Source organism: Caretta caretta, chromosome 4 (genome assembly GCF_965140235.1).
Source record: "Caretta caretta isolate rCarCar2 chromosome 4, rCarCar1.hap1, whole genome shotgun sequence".
Taxonomy (NCBI): domain Eukaryota; kingdom Metazoa; phylum Chordata; order Testudines; family Cheloniidae; genus Caretta; species Caretta caretta.
In genome coordinates, this window is record NC_134209.1 from 91,032,501 (window position 1) to 91,057,466 (window position 24,966).

Consider the following 24,966-nt stretch of genomic DNA (forward strand, 5'->3'; position numbering starts at 1 on the left):
CATCTGCGTGAAATTAACATGGCTCCTCTACTGAGCTACCAGTGCAACCACCTAGTAGAACAGGCAACAACTTTGTGGCAGAGTTGGGTGATCTGTAGGAAGTTGGCAGAAAGGGGAGGTGTGATGGTGTCCTTCCACTGATTAGAAAGGCTAATGAGCATTCCTGCACTCAGGCAGAACCAATTAGGCATACCTGCAGAACATGTGCCACCTGGAGAAGGGGAGCTTAAAAAGGTGAAACTTGCCACAGAGAGGGGCAGACACAAAGGCATCAATGAAATGGGAGGAGGAGGAAAGCTAGAAAAGGCACATTTTTAAATTAGTTAATCCTATTCCATTCATTTATGGTCCTGTGTGTTATGGTATTTCCCTGACAGACCATCTCAGATCTCTGTAAATTGGGGGGGAGGGCTGTTTTGATAAATTATGTAAACATTGATGGATATGCTGGAATCTACAGTAAAATAACCTAAAATTCAGCTAAATGCACACAAGCGCCTCTAGCAGACAAAGACGTTCCAGCCCCAGGCTTCAGGTATATTTAAGACAACTGTCAGGAGATAGGTCTCCAGATATTGGTAAATATAGCATGAACCCTACCCTAGCAAGGAGGTCAACCCTACTTCTCCTACAGCAGAGAAAACTCATGTGTTTTAAAGCTGGCCCTGCCTATGGCCTCTCTGTATACCAACTCTCTGGACTCTAATGTGTGCAGAATGCTGTTGTCCAAATTCATATTTATAAAGAAGCACAACCACATCATTTTAATCCTCAAACATCTCCATTTGCTGCCTGCACACGTCAGGTCTCACTCAAAACTATCCTTAGATGTAAAACCATCATGATGTTACTTCAGCCTCTCTCATAGACCTTGTCTTTCTACTTCCCTCACTGCTCCCACATAATCTCACCCCTGCGGGTGCATAAGCTTCCCTCCTCCACAGTTCCTGATGCTTGGAACACCCTTTGTGTGTCTTTCTGCCTCAGCAAGTCTTCATCACACTTCAGATCACATTAGAAAACATCCTTCTGCTTTTCTGTCTAATTTAATGCTATAATTATATTGTTTAATTCTGTGAAGCTCTTAGGAATCAGTTAAAAAAAAATGAAAGATGCTGTAAGTAAAGTTGTATTATGGTTGCCTGATACTTAGACCCAGCAGAGACTGCAGAATAGAGAAGGAACCAAAATGTGTTGCAATGCTTGGTTCTGTGTGACTTACAAACCAGAAGCAGGAAGTCCATGTGTGTGGGGACTGGTAGCAATGGAATGTTCACTTCCTATGGGAGAGGGGGCATGAGTTCGAGGAGGAAGGAATGGGAATATACTTTAACTTGTATCTGACCTCTAGTCTTAGCCCCTTCTCAGACAGTGCTGAGAAAGCTGAAATTTCTCCATTGTCCTGGTCATTCCTGTCTGTTGTCACAGCAGGTCTCAGATTTCTAATGTGGCCCTTAGTTGCTGGTTGGATACTACAAGGATTTAGCTAGATTGTAAATTCTTTGGGATAGGGGCTATTCTTAGGTTATCTGTGTCTATAGTGCTTAACACAATGGGGCGCCAATCCTGATTGGTGCAATTTCAATACAAATATATAAATAATAATGACATAACCATCTTGTAGAGGGACCAGTGGGTGAGGTAATATCTTTTATTGGATCAACTTCTGTTGGTGAAAAAGACAAGCTTTTGAGCTTACACAGCACTCTTCTTCAGGTCTGGGAAATATACTCAGTGTTACAGATAAATACAAGGTGGAACAGATTGTTTAGCATAAGTTGTCAACACATACTTCAAGGACCATTCAAGGTGAAATGGCCCATTAACACCGCTTTAGTCATAGGGGGCATTGTTAGTGGGTCACAGATTGTTGTAATAAGCCATAAATCCAGTGTCTCTATTCACAAAAAGAAAAGGAGTACTTGTGGCACCTTAGAGACTAACAAATTTATTTGAGCATAAGTTTTCGTGAGCTACAGTTCACTTCATCGGATGCATCAGAGCTGTAGTTCATGAAAGCTTACGCTCAAATAAATTTGTTAGGCTCTAAGGTGCCACAAGTACTCCTTTTCTTTTTGCGAATACAGACTAACATGGCCGCTACTCTGAAACCTGTCTCTATTCAGTCCATGATTTTTAGTGTCTAGCAAAGTTATGAATTTAAGCTTCCAGGCTCGTCTTTTGAAAGTGTTGTGCCAATTTCCTTTGAAAATGAGGACTAATAAGTAAGATATAGAGTGACTGCTTTGTGAAAACTGTTCACCCACAGGTGATGTGGTGTTTTTGTCTTTTATCATTTTCCTGTGTGAGTTCATTCAAGAATGTAGTGATTGTCTGGTTTCGCCCACATAGTTGTTATTGGGGCATATAGTGCACTGGATGATGTGATAGGCATGCGTAGGACCCGCGGATCTTGAAAGGTGTGTTGTGGGAGGTGTTGATCATTGTAGCACTGATATGTCTGCAGGCTTTGCATCTATTGTTCTGGCGGGGTCTGTTGCCACTTTGAGTTGGTGTGTCCTTCCTTTTCCCCCGTGACTGAATGGGGTGTCACCTTGAATGGTTCCTTGAAATATGTAACTACTTATGCTAAACAATCTGTTCCATCTTGTATTTAGCTGTGACACTGAGTACGTTTCCCAGACCTGAAGAAGAGCGCTGTAGCTCAAAAGCTTGTCTCTTTCACCAGCACAAGTTTGTCCAATATAAGATGTTACCTCACCCACCTTGTCCCTCTACCATTCTGAGACCAGTATGGTGACACCACCACTGCATATCCACCCTTTAAAATAACTCATTTGTGTGACAAATTAATCAGTCTATATAGTCATTCCAGCTCACTGCTTTTCAGAGTGGCGACTGTCCCCTAATAAGCAGCGCAGCAGGAACTATTTCATCAACATTTTAAGGAAGATTGTACTGTAGTCTCTCTTTATACAGCGTGTGTAGAAATAAATTTGACAAGGCAAATGATTGAGGGTGAAAATTTTAAAAGCACTTATGGCCTAACTGTGTCCACTGAAGTGAATGGGAGTTTTACTACTGACTGCAATGACAGCAGGGTTAGGCCAGTGCTGAGCACCTTTGAAAATCCAACTCTAAATAATTTGCCTGGTCTTACACACTGTGTAAAGATAGAGTCACCACTATGAAAGGCAATTTTATTTATGATCATTTTAGCTAACTGCCTTTCACAGTGATGACTCTAAAATTCATTAGAAAAAAAATGTTCTTTTGGAAATAAAAATTGAAATTCTAATGCAACGTCATATATTTAATTTGTAGTAAATTGAATTCCCAGTGAAAATGTTAGTTGTACAAAAAAATCAGTTTCATAGAACTATTGAAAAATAGGGTTAGATTTAGGGACTTCAAGGGTCATCTAGTCTAACCCCCTAATGTCAGCTTTTTTTCAACACAGAAGTTACTTTAATATAAGCAGGTAACAAATGAAGAGCCAGATCACCCCTTGCTGAGGAGAAACCTGCAGGAAAGAGCCACAGAGAGTATGTCTCTGCTATGTCTGTCTATGTAAACCTGTGTCTGTAGGACCTGTGTTTGTGGACTCAGTTTGTTTCCAACCCGCACTTCAGCGCCCACACTGCACTGTAAAAGTAGGTTTACAATTGCTGGACCCACGTCTCACAAGTATGCTAATATGTCCATGCTGCACTACGCAGACCTTCTGACTCAGGTCTGCAGTTTGACCTGTGTCCACACTGCAAAATGACAGGGCTTGGACCCGACTTAGAGGGGAACTCAGGCTTGGAACCACCCTCCCAACTGGGTCTGCTCATCTGAATCCAAAGGGCTTTCTGGCCCAAGTCAGACTGATTTGTGTGTGGACAGAAGGGGGGGCTTAGGCTTAAACCTGAGTCAGAGTCCATGCTTACTATGCAACGTATACACATCCAGAATAGGAAAGCTCTCTAAGGTTCTCCTAATGGAGTTTCCTTAAATTATCCGTTCAAGAGGGAAGAATCCAGAAAAAGCGAGGTGCCATAGATCTGTGGGGAAGGGACCCACCAGATGATTAAAGGCAGAAGTGTCAACGAGGATGGCTGTCCCTCTGCACTGCACTATGACTGCTGCACACTGGCAGGCTCCCCTTGTGCATGCTAAATAGCAGCTGCAGAAGGCACCCAGAGGGAGTTAATACTGTTTCAAGCAGCATTAACTCTTGCTAGGATATCAGCGTAGATATCTGTGCCACTAGTAACGGATGGTGATCTAGAGAGCAGCAAGTCCCCTGCTATCCACCCTCCTGCACCCTGGCCCTGCATCTAAATCCCTACAAAGACCTTCTACACAAAGCCACAGAAGAGAGGGATCCAATGAGTTACAGTGGGTACATGATCTGTGACTAGGATGAAAGAAGACCCCAGGGGATAACTGTGGAATTCCCCTCTGGCCAGGGGATCACCAGGCATTATTATTTCATAGCAGATTATTTGCTTTCCTGAGGTAAAAGTCTCCTACTGAGGTAGAGGATTTGGTGTTCTTGGCGCTGGTATGACTGCAAGGGGACGGCCACAAGCACACTCCTGGAGGCATCTGTTTGTGAACTAAATACTCTATTGATGTCTAGGCTGCACAGGACCCAACTTGTACAGATGACTGCTAGGACCAGTGGATCTGCTTCGAGACTGTTTTTTTTGAGTAAATCCATTAGTGGCACAAGCCACTGACAGCTGCAAGATCCAAATGAATTTTGTTCAAAGGATTTTTCCACCCCTAAGGCTTTGACTTTTTTGGAGAACTTCAGATATGTCCATTCTTTATTATTGTAGCACACTCGTAGCACGGGTCCAGGAAGCTTCCAGGCATCTGGATCAGGATAGTACTTTTAAGATTACCTTCTGTCTAATAACACAGCGGGGAAAGCCAGTGGAGGCTTGGGGGAACTTCCTTCACTGTTAAGAGTATATAGGGCAAAATCTTGTCCCAGTCTTTAACCTCGAACTCTTCATTCTTCCTAACATGGTTTTAAGGGTTCTGTTAAAACATTCCACCAGCTCATCAGCCTGGAGGTGGCACATCTATTCCTGGGTCATTTTACATATCCAGCCAGAGTTCTGTGTGGCATCTACTGACTCCTTGGACTTCTACGCAGAGCAGTGGGCATTGTCTGGGGCTCTCTTGATCAGTGTCCCCATCTGGTACCCTGGTTTTACACCTCTGACCCTCACTTCCATTTCTGTTTTTTCCTCTTTTTCTCTTGTCCCACAGAATCACTTGATTCCCAGTCCTGGAACACCTCTCCCCCTCTGCTGAGGGGAGGGGCTTTGAGTTCCTGGCAGGCTCTGCCCACCCTTCTGGAGTATCAAATAGCCGGGTATGGCAGACTGCGGTTTGCACAGGCTTGATTTTGAGAAGGTACAAAAACTGTCAGAATAAGTGTCATGTAAATTTAGGATCCTGGGCTGTAAGACTCAGAGGGCAACCTCACTGGTTAAAATATCTGAATTAATTCTCTAGCTATGTTCTTGCTGTGGTGGCTTGTAGCAGGATGGTTTTGGGATATTGTATATCATAATCTGTTATTACTAAAATATAATCTTCTTTACTGGCCCTAGTACATCCATCCCAATCTTTTCAAGGGCTACTGTGGTCAGGTGCATGGGGTTACCTTCAAGCGGCAACAGAAGATGGTGGTTTCTTGGTCAATGCCAGGCCAGTAAAACTGCAGAAGCAGCCTTTCAAGGGCCATTTCCCTTCCAAGGTGTCCAGCTGACAGTATGGCATAGGTAAGCCTGGAAGTAGCCTCTGTGGTGGTTTAGGCACCAACACCTGGACCCAGAGTTTCCCTGCCAACTGCAGATGATCTTGTTACAAAATTTCATTCTGTAACTCAGAATGGGGAAACTAAGTAACTATCTCTGAGCTCTGACCCTGTTTACGACTGCCAATATGCTTCCTAGTGCACCTCATCTTCACTGACCCACAACCATGCCATACAAATTCCCTGCTTCTGAAGCACAGAATTTGTCAGAAGGACTTGATTTCTTGGACCTAGAGGATGACTGATTCAAATTGCTCTCACCTTCTGTGGCTCAGAGAGCCTGTCTGGGCTAGGAGAGACTGACTTTCCTCCTCTGGGTTCCGTTTAAGATAGGTCAAACTTTCTCCACTTTTGTCTCATTTAGACTTAAGGAACATGGAAGAAGTCTCACGGAAGTCAGAGTGGCCCATGGGGAAGAGTTCCCAAGCATCCTCAGCGTTCCTCCTCCAGCTTCCCTTGCTCTCCTAGACACAATTTGCCAAGCTGTCTCTCCAGAAGGGCTCAGAAGTGTTTCCAATCCCACGCTATGGTAGCTTTTCCACAACTCCCAACCAAACCCAGTCTACCCCACTCTCAGTGGCTGAAAGCAAGTCCAGCAACTAATTAAGTCCAAAATATGAACAGGATGGTAAGCCCGCAAGGACTCAGTGGGGATCAGATCCCACTTGACCAGGGTCTGACCACACCCAAAGCCTACAAGTGCCTTCATCCTCTGTCCTCTTCTTCAGCTCATTACCACAAAACTCCCAGGACTATGACTCTCCTGGACCTGAGAAACATCACAAATCTCAGCAACACTGAAATCAAGATAGTCAAAACCCAGTTAAGGGCATAATCTATTGATGTGCTTCAGTTTCCCACATTAGAAGCAAAGAATTGAGCCTTGCTCTGTAACACCTGGAAATTTTCTGTGATGGTGTTTCCCCATCACCTTCTGGAGAAGGGAAAACCCTCCAGTTAGAGACACACTCCACAGATGTCAGGTAATTGATTGATAGCTTAGCCCCCCTCTCAACAGAGGGGACAAAGTGAGGTGATGATCTATTAAGCATCTGTGCCTTATAAGTAGACAGAGGGAGCTCAGTGGGGGAAAAGACTGCAGAGGAGGCTGGATGCTCCTGCAGAGAAGGCCCAGCAGTAGACTGGAGAACTGAGCCACAGGAATAGAGCTAATTGTGGGCCCCTGGAATCGTGGTTTGGAGACAAGCCAGGGGTCAGAACCAGGAGTTAGGAACCATGAGTTCAGAGGCAGGCAGGGACTAGAGCTGGACAGGAAGCAGGTCTGATGCAGCTGTGGGCATGAAATGCATTGAACAGCCACTGTGGTGCTATTGATACAGGGCTTAAATGTTGTTTCTTCTGATTGGTCAGGGAGCATAGTCACTTAGCATGGATTTATTGGGCCCAGCTGAGCTCACTGGGTTATGAGGCAACCAAGACCATTGAGGGATCCTCCTAGGGCCCTTCAACCCTGGGTTGTCATGGCACCTTTGGTGAAATTCCTACAGGAAATCAGAAGGGTGAACATTTCTTTCTGGTTCTCTTCTGGCCTGTACTCCTTCTAGTCTATTAGAAACTGGAGCTTTCCCCGATGCATCAGGAGTTGAGGACCTGATGGTTCCCCCCGCCCATGAACAATTACTGGGGGTACAGGGGGATCTACCCAGTTGAGAAAAGGGTTGTCAATGAATGATTTGAGGAGAGACACACAAAAGATGGGTTGAATCTTGAGTGATTCTGGGAGTTGAAGCTTGTAGGCCGCTGGGTTTATTTGTTCAGTGATCCAAAAAGGACCCAGGTATTGATGGTCAAGCTTGTATCATATATTGTCTGTTTTCAGGTTTTCAGACTAGGGTTTGAGCAGAGCAGGCAAGGGTTCAAGCAAGGGCTGGGCAGGTAGCAGGTCTGGTACAGCTGTGGGTGTGGAATGCACTGAGCAGCCGCTGTGCTCTGATGCTACAAGGCTCAAATGATGACCTGTTGGCTCTTCTGATCAATCAGGGAGCACAGTCACTTACTGTGAGTTTATTGGGCCCAGCCAACCCTGGAGGCAGCTGAGTTCCTCACAAGCCCAAGAAGAACTGGGAGCTGAGCCCAGGAGGGGCAAAAGACCTTTTGTTTACATTGGGACTTAGTTCCCCACTGTCAGGAAGTCCCATTACCAGAAGGTTTCATGGTTCACAGGGCAGCTAGTGCCAGTTTGAGCTACTGCTGACAATTCTTTTCATATGCTAGATCTAGCCTTATCCAAACCAACTCTTGCTCTTGTTTTGCTTCCTCTTCTGTTTTCTGTTGTAAGGCTTTCACTTCTTCCAGCTCCCATCCCTGTTTGCCTTGTGTAACTGTGTCTCCAGGGCTTGTAACTTGACATCTTGACTTGACATCTTCTGTTCAGCTCTCTCAACCAGTTCCATCTGGCCCGTCAACTCCTCACTCCTCCTCACCGTTGGGCCACCCAGCCGAACACCGTGTCCCCGTGAGGATTGTCTTATGGCCTGCTAGATCAGGCTTTACCTTTTCTCGTAATGGAGCTGGGAAATTAGGCCAGTCACTGCCTACAGTTATGGGCCAGAGGAGGTCTCTCACCACACCAACCCTCAGTTTGCTCATCCATCCTTTTTGTTCTATTTCTATCTTCACTGTTGAGTAGACCCGTGTCTCTCCATGTACACACGAAATGTACACCAGCAAATGCTGATCTCTTCTCACCATTGAGAGGCTCCTCCCTTGAACTAACATTTGTCTGCACCCAGAGTCAATTAGTCCTCTCATTTCCCATCCAACTACTTTAGCAGTTACCTGGTAGGCTGGAGTGCACCCCTACCAAGGGAATATCCCAAGCCACACACTTGACTGAAGCAGCAGTCCAAATAGCTGCACTCCATGCTTATATGACCCAGCTGGCCAGGCCAGAAACACACAGCTGGGTTCTCCTGACCAATTCCCAGGTGCCTGTCCCAGGTACCCAGTGGCAACTGAGATGGCACTACCTCCTTTGCTTCCTTAGTTGTGGAATTATCTAATAATTTATCTCTCGGTGTGTCCCCTTTTCCACTGCTGTGTCAGACTTCTCTGTTGCTTTGCTTCCCTCGGAGTGGTTCCTTTGATCCAATCCCTCTTTCAGGTGGTTCAGCTCCATCAGCTTCCATAAAGGCCTATATCCTCCCTCTGTTTCATCACTAGAAGTTGGCAGAAACATTTGGACCCAAACTTTGGGCTCTGGTAGGCAAGACCCTTAGGAATTGTTCTAGGATTATAAGGTTCACCACCTTGTCTAAAGAGTTTGTGTCAGGCTGCAACCATCATGTTACCAGGTCTCATAAACTTAGTGCTGCTGCTATGGGACACACCACCTCTGGGAAAAGATCTGTCCTAACTGGTGGCAGTATGCTTCTGGCCAGAATGGCCTCTTTTACAATTTTGTAGGACTGTGCCTGCTCATTGGACAAAGCTTGGTAGGCTGCCTGAGCTTCTCCCAAGAGGAACAGGTCTATTCGAGCTGCCAAGGAGGATTTGGTCCACCTTGCTGCAGTCTCTAACCTCTTGAAGGTATGCAAAATGCCTCAGGGTCGTCACCTAGGCCCAATTTTGCCAGGTCTGGTACCGGTCTGCCAGAATCCTCTTATCCTGAAACTATATGGGTTCCTGGGGCCAACTTCTCTAGGCACTGCAGGAGATGTTCCTATTGAATCTCTTACTGTTGTTGCTGTCCTTGTAGTGGGTGTAACAACAGAACGTACATCTGCCCCTGTTGGGCTACCAGCATACGGAACAAGTCCTCCATCTTCCCCCAAAAAGTGAGTCAGACCCTCTGAACCTACCTTTAAGGTAGTTGGTATGTTCCTCCACCTTTCCTCAGAAGGTGGTCTCAAATCCCAATTCTGGTAGCATATGTATTAGCCTATCTTTACCTCGTGGGTGCCCCCTTGTCTCTGGTCACAGTGTTGCATGGAATCCTTGTCTCTGGTGTCCCCAGTGGGGCGCTCCCTTGGCTTGCAATGGTCTTTCCCAGCCTTCACCTTCTCTCTGGGTGTTCTGTGGCTTGGCCCTCCAGCCAAGTCACATGAAAGTCTAAACCCCTTCCAGGATAACATGTAACAGTCCAAATGAAAGTCCAAATCTTCAAACTATCCTTTCTGCCCCTCTCAGGCTATAATGTAGTTCTCTGGTTGACCCTACCTAAGGGCTTCCCCTGTAGGAGCCTAGCCTGCTCTTGTAGTAGTATTCTTCCATTGTTTCCTGACTGTTAAACCCTATCTTAGCCAGGGCATCTCTCCCCACTAGAGAGACCTGCTCCTCTGCAGTCTCAATCCAACTGAGCTCCCTCAGTCTACTTATAAGGCCTAGCTCCACCTCCTCTGGCCAGAAGACAATTAGTTAATTACCCACCCAGATGCCTTGCAGGTGATAAGCGTTAAGCCCATCACAGTGACTTTGGAAAAAGAATTTTTGAGTCTGTTGGCTAAAGAAGCTTGGGGCTGCAACCTAAGAATCTGCTCCTGAAAAATGAACAGGCTGTAGGATATAAGGCCATATGGGAAAACTTTTAAAAGGGGGGGGACCTAGTCTGATTCCACGATCCTAGAAGAAACAAGGGTAGGAACCCTAAACTGGATAAACCTTGGGAGGAACCCTACACAGTACTGACCCAAATAAATGAAGTGGTGTACAAGATACAATTGAGTCCCAGGACTAAACCCAAGGTTGTCCATAAGGACCATCTAAGGTGGCATAAGGGGAAGAGAATTTCAGCTTGGCTGCCCACTGAATCTGAGCATATAGCAATGGAAGTTGAGACTGGAAAAGTTGTTACAAAGATGAATCCACCACTCAAATAAAATGGGCAGGGTCTGCCTCTGTGAGCAAATTCTACAGAAACAACAGATGCTCCTGAGGGCCTGATTGGTAACTGAATGTAAACCCAGCAACAGAAAAGTCCCAAAGGTATTTGGGTATGAATAAAATTATTTTAGGTTGGTGATGTGAAACTATCATGATAGACATTGTACATATGTAAATAGTTAAACATTTGTCACATCTGTTTGGGATGGGTTATTGCCATTTTAGGCCTCATCAGCATGATGAACAAAGCTGAGGTTGTTACAAGCTGGCAAAAACTTGCTATAGGTTAAGTTAAAACGCTATTGAGATTGACAGGTATGAAGTCACCCCTTGATTGTGAAGATGACGGACAGAGGAAACAGGATTTGGTGAGAGAAAAAGGATGTGAGGATCAGAGCTGGGTGAAATTTTTCAGACCAAACTTCTTTGTTTTTGTTTTGTTTTGTCTTTTGGCCAAAAAATTCAGATTCACATCGTTCTGAAAATCTGTGTCAAAACATTTTGAGAATTCATATTAAATTCACTGTTTTGGGTGGCAAAAGGAATACTGAAAATGAAATGAATCAAGACATTTCATTTAGACATTTTTAAACTTAAAGTTTTGATTTTTCAAATTGAAGCCATTTTTTTATTTTGAAAGTAATTTCAATTTTATTAAAAATATCAAACCTAAATGTTCCTTTTCAGGTCAAACATAATGTTTCATTTGACCTGAAATGAATGTTTTTTTTTACTTTTCAAATAACCAAAAAAATTTAAAAATCAGCTTATTTAATTTCTAAATTTTTGGTAGGGCCAGGAAAACAAACAAACAACAAAAATCAATTATTTGGACAGCTCTTGTGACGAGTGAAGGAAAGTTAAGAGTCAAAGATTACCCTAGGTTGTAGGCTTAAGTGGCTAGAGAGAGAGAGTGGTATTCATAGAATCATAGAATATCAGGGTTGGAAGGGACCTCAGGAGGTCATCTAGTCCAACCCCCTGCTCAAAGCAGGACCAATCCCCAATTAAATCATCCCATTGTTAACAGAGACAGAGAAATAGGGGGAAAGAGATAAAGTCTCTTTTTAGACATATTTAATTCCCCTAAGGAAATACCAAAAATAGGTGATAGAAGCATAGATGGAGCAGGAGAAATCTGGGTAAAGATATAGATTTGAGAGTCATGAACATATAAGTGGAAACTAAAACAAGAGTAGTACATCAGTTCACACTAGGGGTGAAAGAAGAGAAAGTACCAAAGAAAGACCACTAAATCAGTGCTACTCAAAGTGGTGGTCCGCGGATCGGTGCCGGTCTGCGAGCCATCGGCTGCCAGTCTGCGCGCACATTGGGGAAAAAAAATTGCCGGTCCCCCACATCAGATAGCTTGAGAAGTACTGCTCTAGAGAACAGCTACCAAAAGGGAAGGGAGGAAGGTGAGAAGGCAATGCTAATAGAGCCGTAAAATAAATAAATTAAAAGAGGAGAACCAGGAGAGGCAAGAGTTCCAGAAGTCTGGAAAGAAGACTTGAGGGGAAAGTGTTGGATCACTGTATGAAAGACCTCAAAGATAACAAGGAGGATTAAAAATGGAGAAGAGGCCTCTAGACGTCATTAAGAAGTGGCCATTAATTACTTTGGTGGGAAAAGATTCAATGGAATGGCATGAACTGACACTAGACTGAAGGATATATATATGACTGGGAACTGGAGAGGAAGTCTCGGCAACAGGAGTAAACAATATGTTAAAGAATTTTTCTGTCGACCACACTACCGCCTCTTAAGGGGTTGGATTAACTACAGCAACAGAAAAACCCCTTCCGTCTCTGCAGCAAGTGTCTATACTATGGCTCTACAGTGGCACAGCTGCAGCACCATAGCTGTGCTGCTGTAGTGTCTCTGGTGTAGGCAGGAGGAGGTGGGATAAAAGATGTGAAAATTGGCCAAGTTTGCAGTGTATAAATTGCATTTTATAGTAAAACATATGATTTCAATACAATGCAAGGTAAATTCTCTCTAAAACCTTAGACATGGCCTTCATGTGTATGCTCACAAAACTGGGTGTATCCTTATTTGCACTTGTATATGCAGGTGTAAACACCTGCTAAAACTTGAATAATAGGACATTGCTTTTAAATAGCTCTAACATACACATGTGCATGCAAGTGTTAGAATTTGCACCTCCAAATCCCATGGCCTCAGTGGATATTGTGGGTACAAATTCTAATAATGGCACACGTGCACATTTCAGATTATTTAAATGGCACAAACAAGTGTAAAAATGCATGTATATTTTTGTGAAATGTGAGCACAAGTATGTGCATGCCCAAAATGGAATATGTGCAAGTGAGGTTGTCATTTATAAGTTTACCATCACATACACAACTTTTCAAAACAAAGATATGGGAAATACATATTTATTGTCTGAATATAAAAGGCACCTTTAGTAATTGAGCCAGTATAGGGTCTCAATCCTGCGGACTTTGCACATCCAAAATTTAGGATTTTGATGTACAAAAGGACTGCAGGATTGGATCTTAACCTTTTAAGCAATTTATTGAAAATAAGTCTTGCTTTTCCCATTCTTAGAGTCAAGTTGTGGTCACTTTCTATTCCAATTTAAAGACTAGTTCCTTCAAAACTTTACTCTAACAAGTAGTCCTCACTTGCTTGAGTAATCCCATTAACTTCTACAGTGCTACTCACACAACCATGATTAATTGTTTTCAGGATCAGGCCCTAATTTTCAGCAATAAAATATCACCAAATGTCTCAAATGTCATTTTTAACCTAAACTTGATCCATATCTGGGCCTTATGAGGTTGAATAGGAAAAAATCTTCATAAAGCAACTACCCCGCTCAAAAGCATTCCAAACTATACATAGAATCTGCAAATGCAACATGTTCTTACCCAGGTATTAAAAGCATCTATGACTGTTTTTAGAAATCATTAATTTGTACTTACAAGTCTATCATATTCCTTAGCACTAGATAGATCACATGCAACTATTTACCTCAATGGCGTATTCTTCATAATAGAACAACTAATTAATAAGCATTTAAAGAGCAATTAAGTTATAAATAAAATGTGATGATAGTATCACCTAATCTTAAGTGTTATCAGCGTATTATATATATGAAATACAAATGAATGAAATAAAGGAGCACATTTAAGAAATCTAAGCCTGTTTAGCAATGTTAGGTAAGCCTCTTAGATTAAACAAAAAAAAAAATCTATTAACAAACGAGAAATAAAATGTATAAGCTGAGTACCGAGAATCAAACATGGCCATGAACTGGGGGTATCTGACATTTCCATCTTCATCAAGGGGGATTCTGTCAAGTAGCAGCTCAAACTCTTCATCAGTAATCTCCACGCCAAACCTGAAACAAACAGCAGTTAGCAGCAGTCACTCACGGAGTTCACATTTGGGTCAACAGTACCCACAATACCCTGAGCATATGGCTGCCATTAACTCTTTGTTATTGCTTCGGTCCTCAAGATCAAGAGCACCACGTGAATATCAGAGGTTAATCAGGGTTTTGATCGCTTCAGCTTTCTCAAAGAAAGAAATTCTATCACAGAATCCCGCATTGGTGGGGCACAGAAATAGAAATACTAACATATTGAACTCTCTGCAATTGTCCTCTATAAAAAGTTATTCATTACACTAAAACACTGGTATTGCTCAAACTAGTTAACTCTGAAAGGCCTTTCATTTGGACTGTTTAGCATGAAAGAAAACGTAGAGAAAAAGTGGCTTTTCGAAAAACAGCTTCTTAATGCTTTTGGAAAGCATTTCATAATGGCTTTAAAGACATTTTGCATACAAATATTTAAAAAGCGGCAGTGTTTATTCATCAGCAAGAAAGTGTTTTCATCTCTCAAGAACAATCAAAACATAATCCTTGAAATACTGGCATAAATAGGAATGACTTAAGCAATAGTAATGAACAAGGCATTCATTCATCATTTTGCAAAGCTGATAAGACACAGCTGACTTTTTGGGGGGATATACTTTCCTTTTGCACAGGCAATGAAAGCATACACTAAACATAGCATTCATTTGTTGTTTTGATTTTCATCATCACCCTCTGCCACTTTACATAACTCAAGAAAATTCTCTGTGAGGGTATCATTCGTTCTAAACTTCACAGAGCTTATTTTTAGGGAGTTCTGACTCACAAACATTTGGAGCAAGGAGAAAATGCACAGTATAAAATCAGCCTATTTGACCTGGTTTATTTGTCAGGAAGTCCATGCAGAGGGACAGAGTCAATTGTTTCTTGCATTTGCTCACAGAAGATTTAGTTTTTCTTCAGTAAAAAGAAAAGGAGGACTTGTGGCACCTTAGAGACAAACAAATTTATTTGAGCATAAGCTTTCATGAGCTACAACTCACTTCATCGGATGCATTTCTTTAGTGTCACTTAGTTACATTTACACCTCAGTATTGCTAAGGCAATGTCAATACATTGTCAATCTGAGAAAAAACAAAGCAATCTCTCAGAGTCTTTTTCCAAATTAAACCTAACCTGGCTAGAGTGCTCCAATAAACCAGCTTCCAGGGAATCCACTGTGGTAGTTAAATAATGCTGCCATGCCTTTTGGAGATAAATTAATGGGCTACGTGATCAAAGTTAAGCATTGGTTGCTGCTGTGCCCACACACTAGGACTCTGTGGGGACCAAAGAGTTGACCCGCAGGACTGGGGGACTTAGTATATTTGTGCCACTACTTATTTAAAAGTGAGAACCAACCATCTTCAAGAAGATGGATAATCTCCAACCAAAACAAAACATACAAAATAAACAAAGTCTGGTCCCCGCTAACTGGAGGGAAGAGAAAGAGAGAGAGAGAGAAAGAAATAGATCGGCAGCGACTCTTTTATCATTTTAGTGGGCACTAAGATACCTCAGTAATAAGAGCCACATAAGATAAGACACAGAGATAGGCAGGCAGGCATGTCTCCCACTCAAGGCAGCATAAAGACACAAGGGGAGAAAGAACAGCAACTTTCCTATAAACTTGATATAGGAACTTATCCTACTTTATATAAGTGCATTACAGCTTTGGGAAAAGCAAAGGAGAATTCATAGTATTACTGAAGTCACCTAAGCAGCAGGACAACAAAACATCTATTAGCTGTTCAAAAGAAATGATGATCAGAATCTCTCCACTTGGAGTTTGTTAATAGCAATGGAACAAACTGACTGTGGGTCAGTTAAAAACCAGGAATGATAATGTTTTACACCCACTTGGCACTCCCTTTCCACAAGTGTAAACTACTGCTGTGGTGGGGGTTATCTCCTATGGTAGTTAGTGCCAAACTCCCATCCCTTGTCTTGGGGTGTGGAAACATCCAACTTTGGGGAGGCAGAGATTCATCCAGAAATCAGTCCAGCCCCTTTGTCAGCAAACAAACATCCAAGAGCCCCTGGAACTTCAGTCCCTCAGTCATCAATCAGCGGCACCTCCTTCACTTTTGGCTCTGGTTGATCCTCATGTGCAGTGCAGTATAGTGCAAGTTCATAGTCACCTCCAGACAGGCTGCCCCCAGTCCTGAGCCCAGACTCTCAGCCTGCTGTGTCCCTACTGGAATGCCATCCCCTCGAGCAATCAGAGGAGAGCTGGCAGCAGGAAGTGGCAGTAGGATTTCCTTCCAGCTCTCTAGACAACCAGGCCTGTAGGCAGTGCTTAAATTCATAATGAAAGATGTGCTGGGGCTCAAGCAATTTTTTTAACGTCATAACTGATGCAGCAAGCCTAGAGGTGCTGGGGCTCAGCCCTGGCAAACCCTAGCACAAAGTAAGCACTGGCTGTAGGGGTGAAAGACTGGCCCTCTCACATTGTTGAACCATTGGGTGGGGACACCACGGTACACGAGATGCAACCATAGGGCCAGATCCTCAGATGGTGAAAACTGACATCAATTGAGCTACAACAGTTTACACAGGTTGAGGGTCTGAAAGGCCTTGAAGAAACAGGCCAGCTATCCAAAATAATACTCCTGATACCAGTAGAGTTACCCTGAATTTAGGCTGATGTAATTGAGATCAGAATAGTGTATACTGGGTAAAGCACCAAAGACTGGGGGATATTGACGGGTGGATGACTTGATGATTACCTGTTCTGTTCATTCCCTCTGAAGCACCTGGCACTGGCCACTGTTGGAAGACAAGATACTGGGCTTGATGGACCATTGGTCTAACCCAGTATGGCTGTTCTTACTACTGGAGTTGGCACAAAAATATCTTTGGAAGATTTCTGGACCGGACAAACAACCACCAGGGATATACACAAAAGATCTGTATCCATGTCTTCAGATGAACTGTGAAATCAAAGTCTCCAGAGTTCCTCCTGTTGCAAGCAACTTAGAATAGCTCCAAGTTTCCCAAACATGACTGGACGCAAAGGAGCTGGTCCTGAACATCTGGCCTCCTGATGGGTCCAGGATTTTTGTTCTGATGAAGGTATGATGTGTTGTGTGTGACACTGGAGGAGGAAGATGGGGCTATGCAGATTTCTGAAATGTGCCTTATCCTCCTGCCTTACTGACTACATCTGAGAATTAAGGAAATATAAAAGAGAAAGGTCTGGAGAAAGCGAGAAATGCGAAAGAGGTGTAGTGATTCTACATCAACATAGTATTCTGACATTGTGTCGCTTATTAAATAGGTCTCTGGAATTTTAATATTACTGATCCAAGGATTTCAGGGAACATGCTGTGACTACATTACATCCATTATGCCTTTTGGTGTGGAAATAGAAAGAGCCTTTATTGAAGTGGGCATTTTGCGTATACCAAACTGTGCTAAATTACAATATTGTACCTTTCATCCCAAAAGAATCATTAATGCTTTACAAACTTAACCAATGGATACAAACCCAGTAAACGCAGGGATCACATCATTCAGCACTCAAATGCAGCCACATTTAGTAACACACAGCAGCACTGCACAACAGATGAATCACTGAATTCTCTGGGGCATATTTTCAAAGGCAGGTGCAACGGGCAGGGCTTGAGAAACAGGTATCTGTTAGCCAGAGGGCTACGCCCATTTAGATAGAAGCTGATAAAAAATACGAGAGACTTGTTAACAGAGAGGTCCAGGGGAAATTATAAAGTAATGAATCATCCCTGAGTTAGAGCCTGATTCATCACCATATATAGTTTAGTCATTCCTGTGCAAGGCTCCAGCAAATCCACAAGCCAGGAGCAGGTCTGGTGATACAAGTCTCGCAGGAGAGCGGATAGGATCTATTCAAAGAGAGGGGGCATGGCTGGAGTGTACTGCACTCTACCAATCTCCAGCTGGCAGAGAGGCTGTGCAGGGCATGATCTAAACTGATATAGGTTAGGTTTAAACAGATGTAAGGGTCTCCATATAGAACTGTTCTGGTTCAATATCACATCTTTAGTTGAACCAGTGCAACTTCTGTGTTTAGACAAACCTGAAGAATCTGAACACGAAAAAGACCTGTTAGTGTATTTACTATCTCTCTCCGCTTATAAGCGGTGTTCCTTATAGTACATTTATAGTGCTTTATCCAGCCTAGTTTTAAATGACTGAAGCGACTACACTTCACTTATCAGTTTGTTCCTGCCAACGAGATGTTTTAGGTTGCAGAAGTTTTTCCTGATAGCCTAAACTTTTCCATTCTTAATTTCATCCCATTGCTTTTAGTTATTCCCCAACATACCACATTAACCAATTCCTCTCCTTCTGTGGTGTTTACAGACTGAAATACTTGAAGGCTTGTGTCACCTGTTTAGTTGTTGCAAAGTTCCTTTAATCTTTCCTTTGTCTTACAAAAGATACTGGTTACTTCCAACTCATATTTCCACTTAAAGGTGAAAACCTTTGTTGTATCTCAAATGCTTAAGGTGGCATAAGCTTCTTTCAGTATTTATATTTGCAAATATTTTGTATCTAAATATAAACCTTCATTTAATAAAACTGTCTGATATTATTGTTATATGAATAGTAAGATGTGTTACGTACAACTATAGCAACGTCATTCAATGCTAGACTAATTAGTAATGTAAGAAGCTATTTAAATACAGAATATTTATATTAATGGGGAATTAATCAATCACTGGTGTCATGCAAGCAAACCCTCTCTCCTAAAAGCAGGAAGACAAGAAAATCTTTGTTTCTAAAATTGTCAGGTAGAGTCAAGAACTTAGGCTAAAACTTTCTAAGAGTTGTTTAATTTTATAAGACTGTTTTGAGAATTAAAGACTCTTGTAAACAGGAATGTTTGGACTTTTCAAAAACAGAATTTCAGTTCCTGTCAAACATTCATAGATGTTTAAAAAAAATCGCAGAAAATGGACTGAATAAAAAGAAAACTTTTAAAGTTAGTTTTAACACTCTGGATCTTTCCTGCCACAAGAAAAACAAAGGCAATTGAAGAAATATTGTATATTCATTAAACAGACTGCATATTCAGGAGCTGAAAGTGTCACCTAAGCAAACCCCAGAGGCATGGAGCCAATGAAAGAGTGACAATAACCACCAATTTGAATCTAAACAAGCATGAAGAAGGTGTAATTCCCTATAATTTAATGAAAATAAGGTGAGCACCCCACACTCACATTGCCTTCTACTCTGCTTAGACAGCAATCACTTCACAACTCATCCTGGCCATTTCTACAAGCAAGCCGACAGATAAAAGATAAGAGAAAACAGAAGTCTCAAGAAAAAAACTCAAGGAAACCTCCCCAAGACTGCAACATGGATTTGTGAGAGGTAGTTAACTAAAACATTGCCAAAGGATTAGATTTAAAATTCTTGTAATTATTTTGTTGGAATGTTTAAATACTGTTGTAATTTAAAAGACTAACAGTTTTTCCTGTTAATCATTAAATGCTTAGACTAGGGGTCCCCAATGCGGTGCGCCTGCAGGACACCCCGCCGCCAAAATGCCGCCGAGAAACGTTGTCATTTCTCGGTGGCATTTTGGTGGCGACGCTTCTTGCCGCTGCTGCTTTTCGGCAGCGGCATTTTGTCTGGCGCCCACTACAGTCTGGGGAATATGCTATTCCCACAAGAAAGGTTGGGGACCACTGGCTTAGACCATGTATTCCCACAGAGGAGACAGAGGTAAACAACAGTAAATAGAGAAACAGTGGAATTTTATTGGAATTAAGATTCTTCTTAATATTGGTTAAATGGTCTATCTCAAGACAGCTCCTTAAATGACTTATTTTAAGTAACAGATTTAAATATTTTCTTCAGTTTCATAGGGTAGTTATGGTTGCTTACTTTTCCAACAACAAACTGGCTGGTTATTTATTAATAACCAACAGATCCATCTGTTCTGAAACAAAGTTATTTTGCCCATCTATAAACATTCTTAGTTATCTAAGGATATATTAAAGAATAGATTCCCAATAATTTTGGGAAACAATATAGTTGGGTCTGAACTTACCAGCCCTGGGAAAGCACACTTCAAACACCTCTCTGATGGGCACAGGTCACTTACAACGATCGCATGGCTTAAAGCCTGGAGACCGGGGCATGCCCATCCTTAGGCTGAGTCCCGTCTGGGACCAACTAACTAGAACTAACACTAAGGGTAACCTAATGATATACAACTATTTTACAGGCAAAAACGTTTGTGCGACACATTGAATGAAGCCAGCGGTGCCCCTTATACTACAGCATGTACACGCCACTCCAGGGAGCGCCACAGCCAGTCCCCTACGGATACCACGGAGGGAAAAACTTCCGGCACTGGTGTATGTGGCAAGCACACACACCTAACATGGAATGGACATGAGCAAGCACTCGAAGAATTACACCTTCCAGATGCTGGGTAGACATATCCTAAATTTTAATGTGAATGGCCTACGACTCAGTTCAGAGACTGAGGGTTCTGTTGGGGCTTTGAGAGTCAGTGATGAGCTGCAAGAGGGGAATGTCTGGAGATGCGGCATATGAGCAGCAGCGGAAGAAAGCAGGGTGTAGTGGCTGGAGATGCGGGGGGTGGTGGTGGTACAGAGGCACAATGCCCAAGCACCAGCCACTGGAGGCTTTCTGCTTTACATGAGACACAGGCACACAAACTTTCATCAGGGTAAGGGAAGCAGGCTCCAAAGCAGCACTACAACATCATTTAAAAGATGGCAGCACGCACTCTCCTATGTGTCAGCCTCCAGCTGTTAGCCAGTGTGAAGGATGATCAAGTGACGCCCTCTCTGGGATGAGCAGTAGCTCTGGCCCCCATTAGTCCTCCCTTTTTGGTATGAGTGTAGCTGTATTGTGATTATATTGTTTTATCACAATTGCTGTATTGTGCTTATATTGCCTATATATATAAAAAATAGGCTATATATAAACACAATACAGCTACACAAACACACACATATATATATATAGCTTCACAAAGCTTAGATCTTTCAGCTGCTCTATGGTGCTTGATATTTCAGAAAATGGACTGATTTTAGGACTAGCCATAGCGCACAAGCTTAAAAAATAAAATATTTATAGAAACGCTACCATCTATTTAAAAAAAACAAATGAACTTGCACACACATAAAACTTAGAGCATTCACTGTGTGGCACAAACATAATCCCTTGTGCTCAGTGACTGCAAGTACCAACAGTCTAGATAACTGTTGCATGTGCAAGGTGGGTGAGAATCACCTTGTACACCCACCCCCTCCCAAGCACATCCATATGATGCAACCAGAATCTAGTCCTAAATTAGAATCAGGTTTGTTTTGTTTCTGTTTCAGGGAGGATTATAAATCAGTCCTGGGGGATCTAAACAGAATAGAAGGGAGTGAACAAGCTAGAATGTGTTCTTGAATTCAGAGAGTCTCCCTTACTTCTGTAACAGGTAACAGCTGTAGAGAAGGACAGAAATGCTATAATCAGATTACAATTACATTTGAACCGTTCACTACAGTACAAGTATCTTATTTTTATTAATTAATAGTAACGAAAGCAATGAAAAATGCATTCCAGTGAAGTAGTGTGAAAAGAAAGGAATGAAGATGGGAGGATTTAGAGTCCCTTTGTATCCCCATTGGAAGGAATATAAACATTTAGCTTAGTATACAATAGTGTTGGGCAGGGGGGAGGTGATGGGGCTCACAGACACTATTGTATTTTGACGCTAAATAAAAGACCATCAGATTTGTTTCTGTTGTGTCCCTGTCTCAGTTTCAAACCCAAATCCCTAGAGGCTCATTGTTCTCTGCAAAAACCATTAGAAACTTTGCGAGAGAAGGACTTTTAAGCATTCCTGGTAAAGATTTTTGGGACTCATCTGATTTTTATTTTAACAAGAAAGGAAAACTCCAAATTAAAACACTTGCTTCACTGATGTTTCTATCAGTCCCCGCTCCAGATATTCAGACACGTACATGTTTGCTCACCAAACATTTGCAGAGAATAAAAACCTTGTGATTACTTGGCAACTATGGATTCACTCACAAGGTGCAAACCAAAAGTGGCTTGTTCAAGCCCTTCTTCGGCTTATCAAAGTTTCAGTCATTCAACCAAGGAGCATGAATGATACCAGGAGACTAATCAACACAGTGAGTACTCTTCTAATGTACAGTCACAACCAACAGTTTGCAAAAAGAAAAGGAGTACCTGTGGCACCTTAGAGACTAACCAATTTATTTGAGCATAAGCTTTCGTTGGGTACAGCTCACTTCATCAGATGCATACTGTGGAAACTGCAGAAGACATTATATACACAGAGACCATGAAACAATACCTCCTCCCACCCCACTCTCCTGCTGGTAAACCAACAGTTTGCAGGCTTATTGACAGGATAAAAGTTATCAATATTAAGGCCAGAAGGGATCCTCATGGCCATCTAGTCTGACCTCCAGATGTGTTCACATAAAACCATTCACAGAATAATTTGGAATAATGAACATATCAGTTTTTTTTAAATCATTCAATTTGTGAGTAATTCACAAACAGAAAAAAGGGCAAACACACACACACACCCCTTATGCAGTGCCCTCTCAAGAGCACCTGGGAAGCTTTACAAAGTCCTTTATAGTTCAAAGCAGCCTCTAATAAGAATGGGTTCAGTTTCATTTTAAAATGACAGCAGTAAACTTACTAATGGGAATCACACATTAGCCACTGGAAGTACAGGGCCAGATCTTGAGCTCCCATTCCATCTCTTCTGAGCTGCTCCAGCAGCACAAAGCAAGTGGAAAGCCAGCTTAATAGGCCAGAAGGGGATTCGCTCAGAGGAAACCCTGGATGCTGCAGAACTGGCAGAAATGACTCTGTCATCCTCCTTCACAGGCCCCGCATAGGGAGAGTATCTGGGATGCAACCATGGAGGGTGAGTGGCTGGACCACTGCTGTGCCCCTGAGATCCCCAGCGGGCAGAAAGGCCAGTTGGGGGCAGTTACTAATCAGCATGATTTAGAGTACACTTGAGGCCCTGAGAGCTGAACTGGCCCCCACCAAGGATGCCATGGGTGGAAATGCACCCCGCAATAGTCCCCGGGTGAAAAGGGAGGCAGGAAAACATGTTCTCAAAAGGAATGAGAAATATTTGTGGAGAGTAGAATTCCCTTAAGGAACAATTTCCAAAACCAGGAAGAATTTCTGGGTTTGCTAGCTGAAGCTTGCAGCAGGGACTATTTCCCCTAACCTGGAGAAGCAATAGCAGAGGGTTTGGGTGGGGTTTTAACAGTTAGACCTAGGAATACATTGTAGTTATGGGATAAATAAGTAAGTAATTAGGAAACAAGTGGTATGCTCACAGATAGCAACGCTGAGGAGCCACACAAAAGAGCAAGCAAGGGAAAGGATTTTGTCCTGTGAAAAGTGTTCTCTGGAAAAGGATTGGAAAAATTAAATAAATTTACCTGACTTTATTTATGCTAGTGAGAGGCAGGAGTATTATATAATATGGACTAAAGCTTGCAGGTGTACAAGGCAGAAAATATAACAAGCAAAAAACCAGCCCAACAGCCAAAGCGCATGCGATGCAGGCAGCCTGAAAGAATTTCACCTTGGCACAATTGACTATGCTAGTGGGTACATCCGGCCAATGAGAACAAATGTGTGCCATTCCCACAAAGGGTGTGGGTTTCCAGGAACATGGGCAGGGCTGGGACAAAATTATTATGAATTATTTACACATCAGTGATGCCTAAAGGCCCCAATCATGATCCAACAAGCGTGTATGCTGCCATACCTAACAAGATCAAGCTGGTAGCAATTACTATGAGCAGGCTGCTCCTGAAAAAAGAAGCAGCAAACAGCCTTGCACAATATGAGGAGACAGCCCCATGGATGATATTGTAACCTGCAATAGAAGGAACTCCCTGGCACCACAAATGTTTTACAGTGCAACTCACCATGCAATGCTACCCAGCTTTCCCCCTCACCCATTATAACAGGATTTGCCTTTGTATAATTTAATATAGACCAACATTAAAAAAAGAATGATGAATGTGATGGAGCAAAATTACTTACATGGTTTATAAAATTTAGTGCAATTTTTTGGCTAATTATGTTCAGGTGATTTTTCAAGTCCTCAGAAAATGATACTTTGCAAAGTTTTGAGGCCTCAAAAGAGTTTTTCCAGGGTGGCTTGTGATATCTGCTTAGAGCACAACGTTTTCATCTTCCAAAATTTTGTGTATTCAAAATGCTCATGGAGAAATGCCTCAACAGAAAGCTTGGGCAACTTCAGCTTGTGGGGAGAAGACAGGGAGGGACAGAGCACAACAGTCACACAATCACTGACAATCAGAGCAGGTCAAAACTTTTTGCATGAAAAATTTATTTGTCAAAAAATAGCCTCTCTTCTCAAACAAAACATTTTCAAAAAGAGTTGAAGTTACTGAATTTGTTTTTTTACAGTTTTTTCTACCACACTTTTAAAAAAATCAAAATCATTTTTAAATTATTATCAAAATTTTTCATCTACCAAAAATGTAATTTTCAATAAAAAGAAAAATCCCCTGGATTTTGGTAAATTGAACATGTTGATCATGATTTTGTTAGAAAGTTTGACTAAATATTGTTTAAAAATGGTTAAAATATCATGAAAAGTTTAGTAAAAAATGGGAAATGGGTCCATTTTAAACCCTGCAAAAGAGATACTTCAAAACATTGAAATCTTTCTGAAATCATTTTCCTGTTTTTTGAACAGCTGTATTTGGAATATTACATGCCCAGATGAAATCTTTGTTAATTTTTACACATGCTTTTTAAGGGACCCAACTCTTTGGTACTTAAGCATCAGACTTCCAAAAACATACAAGTACAAAAGTTTAGAAATTTCTAGTCAAGATTGTCTACATAGCACAACATAGTGGTGAAATCCTGGCCCTACTAAAGTCAATGGCAAAACTCC

The 24,966-nt window shown here is 42.2% G+C and overlaps 1 protein-coding gene across 6 annotated transcripts in view; it reads right to left on the reverse strand.

Moving 5' to 3' along the window:
* The window catches only part of LOC125635804 (EF-hand calcium-binding domain-containing protein 6-like), an 89,476-nt gene that overhangs the window by 30,352 nt on the left and 34,158 nt on the right, over positions 1–24,966 (reverse strand). For all 6 annotated transcript variants that reach the window (XR_007356381.2, XM_048847949.2, XM_048847951.2 and 3 more), the window contains one exon: positions 13,881–13,991. Coding sequence is in view for 5 of the 6 variants with exons in the window: in XM_048847949.2 (XP_048703906.2) it covers positions 13,881–13,991 (111 nt within the window). In the remaining variant the exon portion in view is untranslated. The remainder of the gene's footprint in view (positions 1–13,880; positions 13,992–24,966) is intronic.